Genomic DNA, 21,770 nt, shown 5'->3' on the forward strand with positions numbered 1-21,770 from the left:
ACATCAGACAAGGAATATTCATCTTCGTTAACTGTAATATGGTATCAGAGCTCTTCGAATGAAGAGCTCTGTTGCGCTTCTCTCTAACCTATATTTCCCCCTTTGTTGTTCTTGGTTATCTTTTTTGTTCTCTTTCAAAATCTTGATTGGGTTTAAAAATCTCTTAGGCAATGTTTAATGAAAATCGTAGTCTTCATAGTCTTAATAGTAGTCACACTATTACATGCAATTTTTGTGGTAAATATGGTTATATTGAGGTTGTTTGTTTTCGCAAAGTGGGTTTTCCTTCTGGTAATGTTAAAACCTCAAAGTTTTCTTCTACTAGAAAAGTCTACACTTTTTGTAATCTTCTTGGTCACACTGTTGACACCTGTTATAAAAAGCGTGGGTTCCTTCCTGGCTATAAATTCACCAATTGGACATCCCAAGCCAATAATATGATTACTGCTGACACTTTTTCTGAGCTTTTTCCTAAAGAACAAGATGTAAAGGGGATTCAACTTACATCACAGCAGTGTCAATTCCTTACCAACATTTTGTGTCAGCAAAACCTTGAGGATCCTGCCACTCACAGTCAAATTAATCAAGTCGGCACCTTCTCTGCGTTTGAAATCCCCAATACTGAACATTCTTCAACAAGTAAGTTTCTCTCTTCACTATCTGCTATAAAAGAATCTTGGATTATTGATTCTGGTGCCACAGATCATGTTTGTCACAATTTGAACATTTTTACTACTTATACTAAAATTAAACCTGTCTTAATTAGTCTTCCAAATGACCAAACTATTTATGCCACATATTCTGGTTTAGTACGTTTTTCTGATAAGTTTTATTTGCCTGATGTGTTATATGTGCCTCATTTTCAATTAAACTTAATATCTATTTCTAAACTCACACACCAACTTAAATGCACTTTAACTTTCACTTCAACCCACTGCATTATACATGACAATCTCACCCAAGAGAGGATTGGTACAGTTAAAGCCACCACTAGCTTGTTCCTTGTCACTACCTTGCCTTGCTTCTAGCCGTTCTAAACCGCATTGTTTTGCTCCTTTTATTAATTGTAATATCACGGACAAAACACTGTGACATTATAGACTAGGACACCCTTCACTTGAAAGATTACATGTTTTAAGAAAACAATACTTTTTTATTACTATTAATACTCATCATGTATGTGACACTTGTAGTCGTGCAAAACAAAGAAAACTTCCTTTAACTTTAAGTAATATTGTTACCTCTGCTATTTTTTATCTTGTACACTTTGATATTTGGGGACCATGTTCCATAATTTCTATGCAAGGTTTTTATTATTTCTTGACTATTGTTGATGATTACTCATGTTATATTTTGGGTCATTTTGCTGCATAACAAATCTGAAGTGCGTCAGCACATCATTAACTTCACTGTTTTCGTTCAAAATCATTTCAAAACTAATATCAAAACGATTCGTACTAACAACGATGTTGAGTTTGCTATGTCAAATTTTTATGCTTCAAAGGGAATTATACATCAAAAATCTTGTGTTGAAACACCACAAAAAAATAACATTGTAGAACGTAAACATCAACACATACTAAATGTAACCCGGACTTTACTTTTTCAAGCAAATCTTCCTCCTATTTTTTGGGAATTTGCTATAAATCATGTTTTTTTCTTAATAAATGTTATTCCTACTCCATTACTTAATAACATCACTCTCATGAAAAGTTGTTTAGAAAACCATATGACATTTCCTTTTTAAAAGTTTGGTTGTCTCTATTATGCTAGTACCATTACTACACATAGGAAAAAATTAGATGATAGATCTATCAAAGGTATTTTTCTTGGCTTCCCGCAAAATACAAAAGGTTATATTATCTTAAATTTAAAGTTTCATAGCATAGAGATGTCAAGACATGTAATCTTTCATGAAAACCACTTTTCATATAAATTGGACAGTGGCTTGCCTAAGGACCCTAACACTTTATCTCTCCCTATTTCTAACACATATAATTCTGCTTTTGATTTTTTTTTTTTATATTGGACCTCCTGTCGAGCCATGTGCCTCTACTCCTGCACCCAATTCATATATGCACCCACAACTCATCTTCAACAAGATGTCTCACGTCTTTTGCGTACCTCAAGGGCACCCCTGGTGAAGGACTATATTTTTCTCATACTAGCTCACTTCACCTTTGTGGTTTTAGTGACTCTGACTGGGCAACATGTCCTACCACACGCAAATCTGTCACTGGATATTCCATCTACTTAGGAGACTCCCTAATATCATGGAAATCAAAGAAGCAACCAACTATCTCCCGCAGCTCCTCTGAAGCCGAGTATAGAGCCCTTGCCACCACCACATGTGAGCTACAATGGTTGTCTTACCTCCTTCAGGATTTACATCTTCCTCTCTCCCAGCCTGCAACCCTGTACTGTGACAACAAAAGTCTTTCATGAACGCACCAAGCACATCGAAATTGATTGTCACCTAGTTCGTAAAAAACTTAACTCTAGTCTCCTCCAACTGTTGCCCATTACTTCTGTCGTGCAAGTTGTTGACATATTTACCAAGCCCCTTGCTTCCGCACAGTTCTCTACTCTCAAATCCAAGCTGGGTCTGACAAATATCTACTCCTCAGCTTGAGGGGGTGTTAACATATTTTTTCTGTTTTAAGTTATTGGACTTTGTTTGTTTGGCCCAACCTTCCTTTTTTGTTTCAGCTATGTCTTAGTTTTTTTCTTATATATACACCATGTATTTTACTCTCTAATACACAAGTAAATAAAAATTTCTTTTGTATTTTCTTTTCTCTACTTTTCTCTCTTTTATGCTTAAGTCATTGTCTCTTTTTCATTTGCAATTAAGGTTCATCATAACCTCTCTTTCTCCATTGTGATTACGTGCGCTCCATTTGATGCACCACATCGGACAAGGAATATTCATCTTCATTAACTGTAATAAATAATTCATTTTACTTTAAAGAATATTAAAATTACTAAATAAATAAATTATTTTCTTAAATTGGCTCATCTAAACACTGTGTTTAGATTATTATATTTGGGGGAAAATAGGAATTTGATTGAACTTTTTATTAATAAGAGATTAAATAGAAATAAGTAAATAAATAATTATTTAATGGTGTAGGAACTAATTGAAGGAAATAAGAGAAGGCAAAAAGGTTGTAGCAATTGATTGAACGTAATTACACAAAATTGTAAAACTCATCTTATTCATTTTGATTTACTCAATCATATATATAATAAAATTACAATTACTGGAAGCTATAAAATAGGAATACTAACATGCCTGTATACTGACCATTAATGCAATATAACGGTAAAATAGTTTAAGGGTAATAAAATCAGAATTAATAATAATAAAATCAGAATTAATAATCAACGTCCTCCCTTAATTCTGATTTGGAACAACCTTCATGCCCAACATATCTCTTAACTTGATGAAAGCATCGATCTTCAATTGATTAGTGAAAATATCTGCAATTTGATCTTCTGATCTGCAGTATTCCAATTTGATCATGTTCTTCCCAACTTGGTCTCGCAGGAAGTGATATCGAATATCAATGTGTTTACTTTTTTGATGAAAAACCGGATTCTTTGCAAGATTAATTGCAGAGACATTATCAACATAAATCTTAATTGGAACATCTAGATTAAAACCAATTTGAGTCATGATATTGCTAAGCCAAACTGATTGACAAGCACTTGCTGCTGCTGCTACATACTCAGCTTCACAAGTAGATAATGCAACAATTGATTGTTTCTTTGATGACCACAAGCAAACAGTCTTTCCGATCATAAAACAATTACCACTAGTGCTCTTCCTCTTGTTTGAATCTCCACCCCAATCACTGTCTGAGTATCCGGCAATCTCAATCTTCTTAGATGAAGAGTAAAATAGACCAAAAGCTGTAGTACCTTTGATGTAGCGCATAATTCTCTTTACAGCTTGTAAATGAACTTGTCGAGGTAACTCCATGTATCGACTGACCAATCCCACAGCATAACATATGTCGGGTCTAGTACATGTGAGATATCTAAGGCTCCCAACAATCTGCTTAAAGTATGTTGCATCTACAGTTTGCCCATCACCTTCCTTCGTGAGCTTAATTCCAGTGTCAATTGGAGTCTTAACTGGGTTTGAATCCTTCATCTTAAACTTCTTTAAAAACTCATCAGCAAATTTCCTCTGATGAATGAAGATTCCATCATCTCCTTGGATGACTTCAATGCCCAAAAAGTAGGACATAAGACCGAGATCAATCATCTTAAATTCCTTCATCATGATATGCTTGAAATCACCAATCATTTTGAGATTACTTCCGGTAAAAATCACATCATCAACATAAAGACATAAAATTAGCAAATCTCCATGATCATTAGTCTTTACATAAAGACCATGATCTGATGCACATTTTTTAAATCCAGTGGCATGAAGAAATGAATCAATCCTTTTGTTCCAAGCTCTTGGTGCCTGTTTAAGACCATATAAAGCCTTAGTTAGTCTGTACACCTTCTCCTCTTTTCCAGATTGTATGAAACTCGGCGGCTGCTTTACATAAACTTCTTCATCAAGTAGGCCATTTAGAAACGCAGATTTGACGTCCATTTGGTGAATTTTCCATTGCCTTTGTGCAGCTAAAGCAATGATTAATCTCACTGTTTCCATTTGAGCTACTGGAGAAAATATTTCTCCGTAATCATAGCCTTCTCTTTGCTCGAATCCCTTTGCCACCAACCTTGCCTTGTATCTATCAATCTCACCATTTGCTTTCACTTTAATCTTGTACACCCACTTCACATCAATTGCTTTATGTCCTTTTGGAAGATCAGTGAGCTGCCATGTATTATTTTTTTCAATCGCCATCAATTCTTCATTCATAGCCTCTTTCCATTTGGGGTGTTGAATGGCATCTGCAAGTCTCACGGGTTCTGAATCTGCAAGAAAAGCAAAGTGAACTAAATCTCCATTGTCATCAACTTCATCATCAAGATTTACTTCGCAATCTTGAAGGTGTACAGGTTGTCGTTGCTGCCTTGGTAGCTCCATCATAGTTGCAATTGGAGTTGCAACTTCAGGTTGAATTACAGCTTCAGGTTGAACTGCAGGTGCTTCAGGAGTGACTTTGTCTTCCTCTTGTTCGTGATTACTATCTTCTTGAGCACAATTGACAGCATGATTATCACGTTTTGATCTGCACTCATTTGCATAACGGTCATGTTTATGGCAATTATAACACTCAATATTTGATTTATTATAAATGCCTCCGCGTCCACGTTCACCGCACCAAGAGTTATTTGAACTTGGATTGTGATTGGAACCAATGTTGTTTTGCTCAGCGCCTGCATGATTCTGGCCACCACGACCTTTACTACAATAAGTACCATGTTTATGATAGGATCTACCAATTGAGACTTGTGCTTGTAAAGCCTGTTCAATTGGTTTTTCAATCTTATTGTTATTCATTCGCTGCTCATGCGCTCGTAGGGAACCAGACAATAATCTTACTGTCATTTTTTAAATGTCATTGGCCTCTTCAATTGCGGCAACAACATGTTCAAATCTGGGAGTTAAAGACCTCAAAATCTTTTTCCACCTTTGCCTGCTCTGAATGTGTTTCACCATTGCTCTTCATCTGATTTGTCAAGGCAAGAACTTTTTTTATATAGACATCAATAGTCTTTGTGGTTTCCATCTGTAGCAATTTATATTGGCATCTTAGAGTTTGAAGACGTACCCTTTTGATCTTATCATCACCTTTATAATTGGTTGACAAAATTGTCCAAGCCTCACTTGCAGTTGTTGCTCCTTCTATATGCTCAAACGTCTCATCATTCATCCCTTGATAGATGAGATACAAAGCCTTATTTTCCTTCTTCTTCTGATCACGATGCGCTACTCGTTGCGCCTCAGTTGCATTAGCAGCTAATGCAGACACTCCACTCTCAACGACATCCCATAACTCATGATAATCAAACAAAACTCTCATCTGCACACACCACCGATTGTAATTTTTTCCATCAAGGATAGGGACTCATAATTGGGTAGAATTCATGATAACAGACTGACTCTGATACCAGTTGTATGAACTAATGATGGAAGGAAATAAGAGAAGGCAAAAAGGTTGTAGCAATTGATTGAACGTAATTACACAAAATTGCAAAACTCATCTTATTCATTTTGATTTACTCAATCACATATATATATATATATATATAATAAAATTACAATTACAATTACTGTAAGCTATCTATAAAATAAGAATACTAACATACATGTATACTGACCATTAATGCAATATAACGGTAAAATAGTTTAAAGGTAATAAAATCAGAATTAATAATAATAAAATCAGAATTAATAATCCACAAATGAAAAAAAAACAAAGAAAATGTATGTATTAGTGTTAGGAGTGAATGACAAATATGACTTGATCTGGATATATTGATTTGCCAATTCAAAAGAAAATATGCCAAAAGAGAGACGGGACAGTTTAGCCTGTACAAAATCGGAATAAATAAATAAAATTAATTTAAATTTTTTAAAACTATTTAACACTATTTTACTTACATTATATCATTCTAATTTATTTTAATAGTTACACATTGGTTAGGAGTTGAATTTAAAAGTAATTTAAATACTTTTTTTTCTTTAACTTTAATGCATTATCTCCACCTATTCCTAAGTAATTACATAATTTCAAAGGACCAGACATTTTTCAACCACGGAAACATCGGAACGGTGATTTGGGAAGAAAACGAGGAAACGTTAAAATTGAAATGTAAAGAGTACGAAAAGTAAGATAAATTTCTTTTGACTTTATCTGTAAATGACCAAACAAATACTCAAAAATCATCTAATTATATTGTAATATTTATGTTTTCACATATATATGTATATATATTGTTAGCGTTTTATTAATATTTATATTTTTATTTATTATAATAAAATAAATAATTAATATAATAGTGTTAAAATAAAAAATAAAAAAAATTAATTGTATATCAATTACAAATTTTCACTCAAATACACTTACTTTCTTCATCCAAATAACTTTAACTTTTACTGTCTTTCTTTATATCTTTCCTTTTTCACTTTAAAATTAATTATTATGTAATTAAATACATTTTGTCTTCAATAATATCACGTATGTTTACTAAAAGTAAAATTAACGTAGTTTATATGTAAAAAGAAATATTTTATTATTTTTATTTTTTTATAAATTTAAAATCCTTCAAAATTAATTACGTAAGCTTTTCCCATAATAAATATGTTTAATAATTATTAAAACAAAAACATGGTTAATTATATAAGTTATTACATAATTTTAAATAAAATTAATAGAATTAAAGTTATCGTAACAGAATTATATTTTATTTTAACTAACAAAATTTTATGAAGCACCAGTGGTCTAGTGGTAGAATAGTACCCTGCCACGGTACAGACCCGGGTTCGATTCCCGGCTGGTGCAGTTTAAACTTTTTTTATATTTTTTAAAATTGTACATTCAAACATATTAAGGCCAACTTTGACTTTCTCAATGAATTGTACTCAAATAATTGATCAAACGCAATTGCGTCTCTTCAACGTTTTGAGTTGATTATTAATTGGTTGCTTCATCTCATGGTTAGTTTATCCAACCTTTCGTTCTCATACATAAACACTTCAACACAATAAACACGCCACACTGCATAGTGATGGCTAAAAACGAGTTGAAGCTTTTGGGTGGTTGGTCCAGCCCTTTTGCCCTAAGGGTTCAGATTGCCCTTAACCTCAAGGGTGTAGATTATGAGGCTGTTGAAGAGACCTTCAATCCCAAAAGTGACCTTCTTCTTAAGTCCAACCCTGTGCACAAGAAAATCCCAGTTCTCCTCCATGCAGATAAACCCATATGTGAATCTGCCATCATAGTTGAATACATTGATGAAGTTTGGACCAATCTTCCCTCCATCCTTCCACAAAATGTCTATGATCGAGCTAATGCCCGATTTTGGGTTGCTTACATCGATGACAAGGTATATTTATATTTATATGTATGTATGTATTCCTTCGATGCCTTTGGTCCTTTTGAGTTTTTCCTTAATTATCATCATAAGCTATAAGCTTCCATGTGATTATCATTGAACAAGTACTGATTGTTTGAACTGGAAGCAGTGGTTAACGGCCTTGAAAAGTATTCTAAGGGCTGAAGAGAAGAATGAAGAAAAGAAGGCACAGTTTGAGGAAGCAGAAGAAGTGTTTGAGAGGATGGAAGAAGTGTTGCACAAGGGCAGTGAAGGGAAGGCCTTTTTTGGAGGAGACACGATTGGATTCATTGATATTGGTTTTGGAAGCTTTCTGAGTTGGATAAGAGTGGTAGAGAAGATGAATGGAAGAAAATTGCTTGATGAAACCAAGCACCCTCGCTTGCTCCAATGGGCTCAAAATTTTGCTGCTCATCCTGCTGTCAATGGCCTCATACCACAAACTGACAAGCTTATTGAAGTTGTCAAAGGTTTTAACCAAACATCAGGAGCTCTTGCAGCTGCAAAGTAAATGGAATTAATTATGTGCCACATAATTACAAATTTGTAAGCTTTTAACTTGTAGGGTTTTTTTTGGTTCTAACTTTATGTTCGCATAAACTTTACTTTAAAATAAAACTCAAAATAAATAAAAAAAGGAAAGGTTTAAAAATAAAAAGAGGTTCCTGGGAATTTGTTCTTGAGTAAGGGTGCCTTCCATTATAGAGTCTTAATCTCTCAGTTCAATTTGAAGTTGAGAATAAGAATAAAAATAGGTAATGGTGTTTTTACAATTTAGAAATAATTAATGTATGAATTTAGAAATAAATATATAACAAAAGATAAAGAAAAAGTTTTTCTTGACATCACAAATAGTAATTAACATATACTACACACCTCTTTATAATAATATAATAATATTTTAAATTAAAAAATATAATAAAAATATTAAAATATTAATTTATTATTATGCAAGGGATATTTTTTTAATGTTTAAAGTTAATATATCACCATTATTGAAAAACCATTATTGAAAAGTAAATTTGTAATTAAATAATACAGAAAAATATTAAAATAATTATATTAAAAATTGTAAAGTTATTATATAAAAATATAAATTATCAATATATCATTATTCAATAAAAATTTAGCATTTAAAAGAAAATTATATGGAATTAATATTTATTTATTTTCTAGGTTGTTTGTGCTACAGCCACTCTTTTTTTACGTCATGTCTTACGTAATAGTAATATAAAAAAGAAGGAAAAACAAGTGTTGTCTTCCTCATGCTTTCTTTCAATTTGAAAAATATTATTTTTGAACGTTAAATTATATATTTTGTTATTGCTTTGGAGCCCTTCGTATTATTAAATTGTAACGTTATATACACTGTCAACTTTATACTATTAAAAAAATTCACGACGTTTTTTTATATTATCACACTTATCTTCAAATATACAAGTATCATATTAACTTTCCATACTATGTTAAAATATAGAACAACTTACAAGTTTTTCTTTTCTGCAGATATATGCAATTGCGTATTTTCTATCTATGTTAAAGAAATATATATATATATATATATATATATATATATATATATATATTACATTTGTTGTTAACTTATGTAATATGTTAAATATTACAACAACTTTAAATATAAACCAATTTAGAAGAGTAATTAGAAGGGGGAAAATCTAAACATATTTCATCATGCACTAATCAATGTAATATGTCTTAATTCTTTTTAAAATTTATATGTGTTGCTTTCGTAAATTATAATTGTTAACTAGAAACATGTTAGATTGCCAAATAAATAATTTTTTTTAATTATCTAAAGTTACAAATAATAGAACTTGTCAAAAAAAAAATTAAGAAATGAAGACTTAAATGTAAGAATTTAAAACTTAACTAACCATAAATGAAAACTAAATTAATGTCCAAGTGCCATAAATAATTCTAAATCATTACATGTACTGATTTTTAATACTTTTAAAAGTATTTTGTCAAATTTTAAATATTAGTTTTTATAATAGCATATATATATATATATATGAAACTTTCAATTGCTTTTTTTCATAATATTAAAGTGTTTTAATATCTGCTCTTAAGAATCAACCATGCTAGCACGAATTATAGTCAAATCCAATGCATAACATAATAGTCACATTCAAAACTTTATTGCATATTGCACTAATATATGAAATTCAACGAAGTTAATTTATTGAAAACTAAAATACAACAATTTAATATTTTCAATGAAGAACTAAATATTTTAGGATAAACTCAACGTAGATTATGTGATGATGAATTGGATTTATTGTATAAAACATTGCATAATTAATAATACTAAAAAATGGATCATTAGTAATTTACAATCTATTATGTCAACGCTAATAACATATTATTTCTTAATTAAAACATATATTTACCGTACAATTTTTAAGTCTGCACTTGATTTTCTATGTAATGAACAAAATTACACGACAATATTGTCGATGAGATAAAGAAGCATCAATTGCTAATAAGACCTAAAATTAATTAATTAATGATATTAATTTAATTATGCAATATGTAAATGTGATGAGTTTTAGTTACACACTAATAAAAGACGTTATGTAAATATTTTTTCGAGATTGTTGAATGTTCCATTTTTTTATTACCAAACTTTTGTATAGATTGAGGCTTATGGAAACTATAGATTTCATCATTCCTCGTGTCAATGATTACTTGATGTATATAACTACATTATTAATATAATATCAATGACAATGGTTGATATAATGAAACATAAGTTGGATAAATAATATATAGATTTAAAGTGTACTCACATCATCCATAGTTGAGTGATTGCAATGTTAAGCATTTTTTTTTTTGATCAGCAAAGAATAAAGATAATTAAAATGGGACATTTCAGGGATGTCCCAACCCGTATACATCAAATAGGTGCTCCTGATTTAGATAAAATTTTTGTACCAACCATCACATTCAGAGCACCCAAAAAACTACTGAAAAATGCATAAACATAATCTAGAGAGCTACTAAAAGAACACTTTCCAGCACAATGTTATTTAACTAAACAAGTGACCACAATTGGATGTAGGTACCGCAGGTCACCACAAGCAGTTCCAAGATTCTAAAAGCAGAATGTGTTGATATTATGGCAGAACATACCAACCCATAATTTGAACATCCAATCTTCACATTTAGGCATCTGAATTATATTCTCATTTAGGCATGATATACACTTCATTTATGATTCAATTTTGCATCAGGTCCTTCCAGAGAACCATAGGAGTTTAAATCAGCCCATAGAATTTTCAATCTAAGTTAAATCATAGCACCTAAACCTGCACCTGCTTAATCATAGCTCCTGCACCTGCATAAAAATCATAAAACCAGCACCTACAGTCATCCTATCACCACGAACACATTGCTGAGATAATTGTGACCTTTAGTTCAGATTTGATTTGTTCCTTGTCAACAGAACTCTCCAACTGCATAGGTTATGACAGCTTGTATTCAGGTTCACCATCACGACGGGATACCTTACCAAGCCTCCTTCTTCTTAGTGACATTCCTTTGGCTTCAGTACCCTTCCAGGTCTGGCTCACACCCTTCCTTTAAACGTGAGTGCAGCAATTTGCTTACACATCTTTATAATCCCAAACAGCATGACATAAGGCATCCTAGCAGGCTTACTTAGGCCAAAACCCTTGCAGGGCTTGACAATGCCTCCCATCTCAGCATAGGTTGCAGTCATCAATAGATGTCTACTACAAATAATGGCTCCTTCCTCCTTTCAACATCATTTCTGGATGCACCAAGGAAGAATCTTCCCTCATCAACACCATACCGCCACACCATAGCCACTATAGACTTCGTAACAAATACACGACGCATCATCTACACATAAGGCCTAATATTCATCTTGCGGCATAAAAGAGTACACCAGAATTCTGGTGCAAACAGATGTTCCAACGGCCACTCTTTATCATCTTCAATTATCCCCCTTAGGAGAAACAAGAGCGTATGCAGTACATTCCAAGCTATTTCTCCCAGCAACAGCTGGTACAAATATAAAAATCGCATTTCAGCTCACAAGCCAGATAAACCTTCCTGCTTTTATCATATCATTCATTAAATTTTCTGATTGTGGTCATCATCTATCACCTTCATCCCAGCCTTAGAACCACCCCACATCAGCCTTCAGCACAACAACTTAACCGAACCAAAGTGACTTTCAATTCAGATTCCAACACCAGAAACACCCACAACATAAACGTGACTATTGTCTAAATCAAGATCAAAACCCTAGTGCGAACAAGCTTCCTGCTGCCTCAAAAAACATATTTCTAGGAGGATTGCATCCTGCATAGCAGAACTGCTCTTTTTAAGCAGCAAAAAACTATCAGCATAATTATCCATGCAGTTACTCTTAATTGGCTTGAGTTGTCCAGCAGTGACAAAGTCAGAAAAGATGTACATTAAATTCATCAGCTAACACAACTCTTAAGTTGGCTCAACTTGTTTCCTTCGTTTAGCTCTTCCTTCATTTCCTTGTTATTTCTTCCCAATAACAGCTATATTCAAACCCATAGTAGTAAACACAGAGACCTGCTGCAAACTTGACCTCTCCCTTAACAGCACTTGTGGCCACTCAGAACCTCTGCCCATCCTCATACCTTGGCCTTCACACACCACACACCTGCCAGGCTTGGCTACCTTAAAAAACAAAGCACTCCTCCACTCCACCAGCACGACCTACCGGCCAGTAATACCTGTTATATGCCTCACCTATTATTTGATGCTACTAATGCAAGACAGTGGGTTCAGGATCCAATCTGCATAGGAATAATCAAAATTATTCTCCTTGTGTTTCAACCATAACCACGATTTAAGCTGGGCATTGTGGAAAACTTCTTCTGTATCTACAACTCTTTGATTAAAGATGATTAAGTTTCTATGCTCCCATAGCAATGTTAAGCATTTGATTACCCTAAATGATTTCAAAGACATCTTGTATATTTATGTACAACGGTATATGTTCATTATCGACACCAAAGATTGTTTCATCCTAAGAAATGACACAAGATGACTGAAACAATTATTGTGAAATCGTAACAAACTTTTTGAATTGGATTAACATTTTGGTGCAATTGTGGTTGGGGCTCACATTGTATAACTCTTCAAAAAACCATCACAAAAAACATATTCTCGTATCAACTGAATTTCTAGTTATCTCCCGTTCAAACAATTAACACATGAACAATTATATCTTCCATTTATACCTTCTCCCTTTTGTTGAGCAAATTGTAGAAACTCTCAACATCATTCTTACACACATCACTTATTCGACTGACATTTATGCATGAATATCTCCTATTTTGTACTAAAAAAGGTGTGATCCTATCTCATCTCATTCAAGAATATTCACTTTTTTATATTTCATTAGTACGCCAATTTTAATTTGCATTACTTATAATTCACAAAATTTCGACAGCATTTCATATTGGTCTCCAGGTATCACGAAATGAGAGTGGTGAAATTAAATTAACCACAATCAAATATGCATATGAAGAACAACACAAAATACAATCAGAAATTTCATGAAATATATGTAATGTGATTAAATATATGTCCTAATGAAACTATGAAAAAAATATATGTCCAAACGGACCATTCAAGTTCAATATGATGACTAACATTGCTATCTCCTTTTGTTTTTAAATATAAGAATTTTTTTGAATAATTTAAATTGAAGTTAGAATTCAATCTTTATATTGAATCTTAAACGATAAAATAAGGGTAACTCAATTCAATATATGACACAATATATTTTGTATTTCTAATATAAATATTAAAATGGAAACCCAACTATTACAGTGACAGAAATGGAAAAACCAGCAACGACAACGGTGGTATTGAAATCCAACGAAAGTGGTCTCAAATCCCAAGTAGCAAGAGCAACAGTAGTGGATGAACATAATCAACGATAACAATGTCCTTCCAATACCCAACAACAATATCATAAATTACTAGCGGCAGTACCACAAATCCCAATGACGCCATTCATACCAAATGACGACAACAGAATGATAATTAACGAAAAATATGTGAAAGTCACCATGTAGATGCAATGATGATGAGAATGGTAGACGGAGCAACGCCACTTCCAACAGGTAGACGTAACAACGAGATTGAGAGACAGGGTGACGCAATAGTAGTGAGCGAAAATATTAGGCACATTAAACATAGAAACCGAGAAAGAGGGTTAAGTGGGAAAAAAAAGCTTATTATTTAATTTTAGGCACAATATATGTCATAGGTAGTAAGTGAATTAAAATTTTCAAATATTTCTTTAATTTTGACATATTACATCGATTCATAGATCCAACTGCTTACAGGGCCTTAAAAACAATTAATCTTCTTCTTCTTCTCTTCTCGGTCTCTCGGGCTCTCGCTACTATACTGGGTTTTCGACTACTAGATCCACTAGTTTGGGCTTGCGCTGGTTCTTTGTTGTTAGATATGGGCTCTCACTTGTCTGCTTGGTCAAGTTCAACTCTTGGTTTCTGAACTCGTGATTGCTCTCGGACGGGTGTGTGTACTTGCAAAGCTCTAATGATAAAGTCAAAATTAGTTTGTTTAGTTATCAGATACAAATCAGTCTACTTACCTATTAAGAAGATCATCTATTTATAGTGCTCACTTGTTGGGCTTTGACTTAATTGGCTTTTACTTTTCACACCTTACAATTATTAAATATACTCTAAATGTCGTAGTATCCCATATAAAATAACTTTGTAAATTTTTAACCATGTCTTATGCAACATTTTACACCAATGTAATATATAATTTGTTTACCTAAGTTAAGTTAAAATTGATGCAATATATGTTCAAATATTAACGAAACTGATACCATATTTACTTTAGTACCGATTTATATTTAATTCTTTTCTCATTTACCAGCATTCGAACACAGTTTGGTAGGAAACAATCTTCCAACTATTACCATCCAAACAATGAATGCAAGTCCCTGTTTATATTTAATTGATCTCGTATGTTATTATTAAATAAAATTTACTTTTAACACCTATTTATATTTAATCAAACTTGTATGTCATAATTAAATCTCTATTTCGCACTACTGTGAATATCACTATATAATATTCATTACTAACCATTTAATTATAGTAAAATATTTTTAATTTAATATGCTATATGTGATACTCACTCAGGATTTAATCTTAAGTTTAAAATAGTTTACTGTACTTGTACCAAATATACGGGAAAGAGTGTCTTTTGAATTCGCCTTCACTTCGTTCTTTCGGTCTCTACGTTCCTCTATGTCTCCATTCAGCTTTACTCTCTCGGTAATTCGTGTTTATGGGAATTCCTATTGGTCTTTCGGCGTGTGATGTGGTACCTACAGGAACACTCCAAAGATTAAGCCAGTGTTGTGTGTTAATTAACCACTCTCCAAAAACTAAAAAACTGAACTAAATATTACATCTATTTATGTTACTTGCTAATGGCCCTATTAGGCTTTTCACATCACTTTAATCATTTTGTTTATCACACACTATTTGATTTTTACATTTAATTAATTTTATTCATGTATTTATGCGTGTCTCATTTTAACGCTAACACTTGTGTGTTTATCCACGTAGCGTTTCCACTATAGTTTGCACTTACTCTTGACATCTTCCGGCCTTCCGACCTTCCGGCCTTTCGACATACATACTTTCGACATAACCAGTTCACTTGCCCCCCAGGATCAAGGAAAGCTTAATTGACGAAGATCTTAAAGTATCATATGGCCATATAAAAAATCCTTTACTGGTTTTGACGATATAGTTGTACTTTCGTTCTTGAGACTCATGCATATTAAATGCATTATTAAGATTGATTTGAAGAGTTGACTCTTTTGAAACGGTGGATTAACATGAGGTTTAACAGTTGGATCTTGACGTCGTTTGGCCTTCCAAGAGGTTTGAAAACTTCTATAAATAGGCTTTCACTTTCAAACATGGTCCACATCTATTTTTTTCGATTTGACAACTTTCGGATTTTGATTTCGGTTTTGACTTGTATTATTAGGTATGTTTTCCTTTAGTTTTGTTTCGTCATCAGAGGGATTCTCAAGTGGTAGTGACCGGGAGGTCAATAAAGAAATGTTAACGGTTCTTGTTAGTTTTTCTCAAATGGAATCGAATAATTCATCCCCTACCAACCAAGAGAGTGTTGGTATTAAGGAGAATTCTGAAGGTTTGTCCGCGAAGAGAGGGCCAAAAGGGCGGAAGAAAATTGGAGCTTAAGGTCAAGTTACAAATGGGTTGATATCCACGTGCGTGAATATTTTTCTTAGTATCAATGGTCGACTTCACTTTGGTATTTTTTTATCAAAGGCAGATTTATATGATGCTCAACTTAACAAAGATATCATCGCCTTTCGGAGATGTTGGGCCATTGACAATTTCTGCCATGGCCGAGAAGATTCAGCTGAAGATTTTTTCTATTTCTAACATGTCTAATCACAGATATGCACATGCGATTTCCCTTAGATGAATTTCAAACAGGAGTGCTCCGCATTATAAACGTTGCCCCTACCCAACTTTATCCAAATAGTTGGGTTGTTATTCAAGCCTTTCGACTTATATGTAAATTTTTACATTTGAAGATGAGCCCGCAAGTGTTCTTACATTTTTATAGTACTCGGCCTGGTAAGAGAGCAGGTTGCCTATCTTTGATAAGCCGAGCAAAAACTACTCTCTTGGCTACTTCATACAAGAACTTTAAATGTGGATTTTTCAAATTGTTGGTTGAGAAGGATGACCGTAAATACTTTTATGATGGGGATAGGCCTAAATTCCCATTTTACTAGACCAGCACTCCTTTAAAATACAATTTTTGGCCCCACTCCTCAATGACTACCGATGACTTGGAAACGTTATTGGTTCTTAATGATCTACCACGGAAGCTTCCTACTCGGAGTCTTCTTCGTGTCTATCTGTCTCCTCAACTTGAGGATGATTTCTTTGGTACTTTTTCATTTCGGTTATATATATTCTCTTATTGATGTTTGTTTAACTTTGCTGAGTTTTTTCGCATTGATCAGATATCATGGTTGCTGCTAGCAAAAATGGCAAGAACTATTTTCATGACATGGCTTTTAGAAATGATCAATCTGGAAGTTCTCATGATGTTCAAACTTGAGAAAAGCATGTAATGGTTGCTGTAGTGACTCCTATCAATCAAGTCTCGCCAGAAGCTATTGTTGAGGGTACCACTTCCCGAAAGCATAAGAAACGAGATCGTTCAAAACGTCAGTCTCACTTTTCTAATAAGTCACCTAGAAAAAGTTGACATGGTGGACCTTCTTCATCTTTTGCTTTTAGAATCTCTCTCTTTTAGTTTGAATAATTCCGAGAAAGAACTTTTCTACAACTCTTCTACTAAAGAACTTTCCAATGTTGTTGTGGAGCTTGCTACTAGAACTTTACTCATATGTAAAAGACTTGGTGATGAAAACGCCAAAGGTGCACCTCCTGCTGAAGGTGAACGCCTGAAGAAAGAATTAGTTGATTCAGCTCAAACACTCGAAACAACTCTGAATGCCAATACCTCTTTATCCGAAAAGATGAAATAATTGATTGATGTGTTAGAATTGTAGGCCTTAAAAAAAAGGGGGGTGAATTATTTATTTAATATTTTCACAAATATTTAAGGTAGATTGAAAGACATTGAAGAATCAATCAATTAGAAATCAATTCAGCCAATTTCAAAACTGTTTTTAATATGATTGCAGAAAATCAACTGGTTGTTTTTGCGAATCCTCTTGAAATAGTATTGATTACAGCTCGTATTGGTCTCACCGGTCTTCTCCCCCTTCTCGGCATAGGACTTCTTCCTCTATCCCTCCTTTCAACATTAAAATACCTTCTTTGTGGTTCACGACTTCTCTCCCTTCCTTCTCCTCGACTTTCCTCCTTTCTTCGCTCCCATCTTTTTCCCTCCCTTCGCTCCATGTCTCCTTCTCTAAAATTAAGTCGTCCTCCTTCACTTCTTTGTACATATTGTTTGAGATGCCTTGCTTGAACCAACTCTTCAATTTTATCTCTTAACCCTGAACACTCTTTTGTATTGTGGCCAAAATTCTTGTGATATCTACAATGCTTATTGTGATCAACATTATTTGGAGTAGGAATTTTTCTTGGTAAAGGAATTAACTCGGTATGAAGTGTTTCTTCCAATATCTTTGCTTCATTAAAATTAAGAGGAGTATATCTTGCAAACTATGGTCCTTTGTAGACATCTTTCGGCTTCCTCCATCTTCCTCCATCCTTTTCCCTCCTTTCAACTCCCTCTATCGCCCTTATTTGACTCTTGAAGCTCTTCAACTCTTCTAATTGCATAAACTTAGTCGCTCTTTGTCTTAACTCGACAAGGTCAGTTGTTGGCTGTTTACATAAGCTATCCACAAACAGTCTCGGCTTCAGTGTCGTAACCATATGATGCATGGTCATCTTAGGGCTTAAATTCCGAATACTTAAAGCCACTCGTCCAAATTTCTCCATGAATGCCCTCAATGATTCCTCCTTCTTTTGCCTAATATTCACCAACGTTATAGATGTAAGATGATGTGGCTTACTAGTAGCAAAGTGGGCTTCAAATTTCATTACAAGTGTATCAAAACAATCAATTGAGTAAGGTGGTAACTTTGCGAACCAACTCAACTTAGCTCCTTTAAACATTTTCAGAAATACTCTACATAATATGGCATCCTCCGAAGTGTACAAATTGATCTGAGTAATATACACTGTAACATGTTCGTCGGGATCAGTGCTTCCATCATACTTCTCTAACGTCAGATTCTTCCAATTGTTGGGCAACGAAACCTCCATAACTTCTTAAAAAAAAAGGGTACTTTCTTATCGTTGTTCCATAAACATGATGAGATACTGTCTCGGGCTTTTTGTGGGGTACTTCAAAGCTATTAACAGTCGTCGGATTTGGCCGAGTACTTGTCCCCACATACTCCCGCTTTGAACTCAAAGACATAGTATTTTCTTCTTTAAGCTTTTGTTTGATGTATCTATTTTCAGCTCTTAATGCTTACACCTCATCTACATTCCTCTTCTTCAGCATCTCCAACTCCCCTTGCAACTTAATCAGCATAAACATAGTTGATTCATCCTGTCCACTTTCTTCTTCCTCCGTATGATTCTTCCCCCTTGTGACTACCATTTTCCTCAAAGCTTCACACTCTACCCCACAGTGGGCGCCAAAATGTACTTGTACCAAATATATGGGAAAAAGTGTCTTTCGAATTCGCCTTTAGTTCTTCCTTTCGGTCTCTATGTTCCTCCGTGCCTCCGTTCACCTTTACTCTCTCGGTCACTCGTGTTTATGTGGATTCCTTTCGTTCTCTCAGCGTGTGATGTGGTACCTGCAGGAACACTCTGAAGATTAAATCAGTGTTGTGTGTTAATTAACCTCAAAAAACTAAAAAACTGAACTAAACATTACATCAATTTATACTACTTGCTAATGGACATATTGAGCCCATCACATCACTTTAATCATTTTGTTTATCTCACACTAATTGATTTTTATATTTAATTAATTTTATTCATGTACTTATCCACGTAGGATTTTCAGTATCGTTTGCACTTGTTATTGACTTCTTCCGACCTTCCGACATAAATACTTTCGGCAAAACCAATTCATTTACTAAAATAGAAATTATAAAATAAATTTATATATATATATATATATATCTATTAAAATGGGTTGGTTTATGCTTTAACAATCTCATTAATTCCCCTCTGTAATTCGTTCCTACTCTAACAACCTCATTAATGCACATTAATGGGTGCACAAAGTAGAAAATATGACACAATGGTTATAAATCACAGGAAGCACTTCCATGAAGTAATTAATGACAACCAAGTGAAAAAGAAAATAAAGGCAACACACAATTATACATTTCAAATAATTACGACAAAAATGACGCAACCAGATTGCTCAAATATGGGATTCATAAATTAGAAGAATTATCAGAATCAATGTTGATTACTCTAAACATAAGAAGTTTGATTTCAGCCACACAGATTCAAATATCATGAATCAAAATATAGATACTAATTTTTCATGACATTGTCTGAAAAATTTTATTGAAATAAGTTGTGACTTATATTCTGATTTTGAAATATTGGTGAATGAAAAAGAAAGGATCAAATCATTTATGCCAAAAATAGATGAGTCCACCGTCCAACTTTTTGAATCAATTGTTATTTAGCTGGCTTGCTGCACACTATACCACAGATATCTTATCTCCCTCTTTCCTCATCCATTCATATAAACACTCCATTCCCTACCAAATAACTCATCACGGCAAACAAATTACACTGCATATTGGTCCTTGTTAAACCTCTCATATTGATGGCTAAAAACAACGTGAAACTATTGGGTGGTTGGTTCAGCCCTTTTGCTCTTAGGGTGCAGATTGCCCTTAACCTCAAGGGTGTAGATTATGAGGTTATTGAAGAGACCTTGAATCCCAAAAGTGAACTTCTTCTGAAGTCTAACCCTGTGCAAAAGAAAATCCCAGTTCTCCTCCATGCAGAAAAAGTCATATGTGAATCTGCAATCATAGTTGAATACATCGATGAGGTTTGGACCAATGCTCCCCCCATCCTTCCACAAAATGCCTATGATCGAGCTAATGCCCGATTTTGGAATGCTTACATTGATGAAAAGGTATTCTTTTCCTTTTTATCATTCTGATTCGCACTAACTAATGCTAGGAATAATTAATTCGTATAAAACTTACTATGACAGTTATTATGTAACTACTTAAGTGTGCAGGTGTTTTTCCTATTTATGTGTGAGTGTGACTCTTCTAGACTTCACTTTTCATACACTGTAATGCTAATGCTCTAGACAGATTTTATATTATCAATCAATTAGAAATTTAAGTGAGGAATTCAATGTGGAGTCTACATTTTTTTAATTCGTAAAAAGTGAGGAGAGTAATATATAAGGAAAAAACTTACTCATTATATAAATAAGAAGAAAGACCACTCATCTAATGTTTTAAGTTTTTTTGGGTTGAAGATAGTGTCAATGTTTTTTATATATAGAATGACTTATGACTTATGGGTTGGAGCAGTGGTTTACTTCCTTAAGAAGTGTTGTAGTAGCTGAAGATGATGAGGAAAAAAGGCCACACTTTGAGCAAGCAGAGGAAGTACTTGAGAGGTTGGAAGAAGTGCTAAACAAGGGGGGAGAAGGGAAAGCCTTTTTTGGAGGAGATACAATTGGATTCATTGATATTAGTTTTGGCAGCTTTTTGAGCTGGATTAGAGTGACAGAGCAGATCAATGGAAGAAAATTGCTAGATGAAACCAAGCACCCAAGTTTGGTCCAATGGGCTGAAACATTTGCTGCTCATCCTGCTGTCAATGGCTTTCTACCAGAAACTGACAAGCTTATTGAATTTGCCAAGTTTTTAAAGCTAAAGTTTGCTGCAAAGTAAATGGAATCAAGTTAATTGAGGAACGGATTTCAAAGTGGTTGTCCTAAGCTATCTTTATTATATGTTTGCTGCAAATCTCATCATTTAGTAGTTATTTTAAATTGAAAATGAAGTAAATCCATTTTGAACTTGTTGATCTTTTGAGTTGTAATGTACATGGAATCAAGATTGTGATGAAGGGTTGAAATAAAATTGCAATCAAAATAGTTTTAATGAA

General features: G+C 33.6%; 2 protein-coding genes and 1 non-coding gene across 3 annotated transcripts; all 3 read left to right on the forward strand.

The window, feature by feature from the left end:
* The first annotated feature begins 7,407 nt into the window (after nt 1-7,407).
* TRNAG-GCC (transfer RNA glycine (anticodon GCC)) lies at nt 7,408-7,478 on the forward strand. The gene has a single exon. It is a non-coding gene; the product is annotated as a tRNA-Gly (tRNA).
* A 56-nt stretch (nt 7,479-7,534) lies between these two features.
* LOC137810708 (glutathione S-transferase U17) lies at nt 7,535-8,689 on the forward strand. Its single transcript, XM_068612115.1, has 2 exons — nt 7,535-8,022; nt 8,162-8,689. Exons 1-2 carry the CDS (start codon nt 7,705-7,707, stop codon nt 8,540-8,542), a joined length of 699 nt encoding a protein of 232 aa, XP_068468216.1. The 5' UTR covers nt 7,535-7,704; the 3' UTR covers nt 8,543-8,689.
* An 11,654-nt stretch (nt 8,690-20,343) lies between these two features.
* LOC137810709 (glutathione S-transferase U18) lies at nt 20,344-21,770 on the forward strand. The gene is made up of 2 exons (XM_068612116.1): nt 20,344-20,775; nt 21,188-21,770. Exons 1-2 carry the CDS (start codon nt 20,458-20,460, stop codon nt 21,551-21,553), a joined length of 684 nt encoding a protein of 227 aa, XP_068468217.1. The 5' UTR covers nt 20,344-20,457; the 3' UTR covers nt 21,554-21,770.

The sequence above is a fragment of the Phaseolus vulgaris genome, chromosome 2, assembly GCF_051622355.1.
Source record: "Phaseolus vulgaris cultivar YP4 chromosome 2, ASM5162235v1, whole genome shotgun sequence".
Taxonomy (NCBI): domain Eukaryota; kingdom Viridiplantae; phylum Streptophyta; class Magnoliopsida; order Fabales; family Fabaceae; genus Phaseolus; species Phaseolus vulgaris.

What these genes read in the sequence shown, in the direction of transcription:
- LOC137810708 (XM_068612115.1), top strand. Translation starts at nt 7,705, where the DNA reads ATGGCTAAAAACGAGTTGAAGCTTTTGGGTGGTTGGTCCAGCCCTTTT. An exon ending in TTGCTTACATCGATGACAAG is followed by an intron (nt 8,023 to 8,161) that starts GTATATTTATAT and finishes AACTGGAAGCAG; the next exon opens with TGGTTAACGGCCTTGAAAAG.
- LOC137810709 (XM_068612116.1), top strand. Translation starts at nt 20,458, where the DNA reads ATGGCTAAAAACAACGTGAAACTATTGGGTGGTTGGTTCAGCCCTTTT. An exon ending in ATGCTTACATTGATGAAAAG is followed by an intron (nt 20,776 to 21,187) that starts GTATTCTTTTCC and finishes GGGTTGGAGCAG; the next exon opens with TGGTTTACTTCCTTAAGAAG.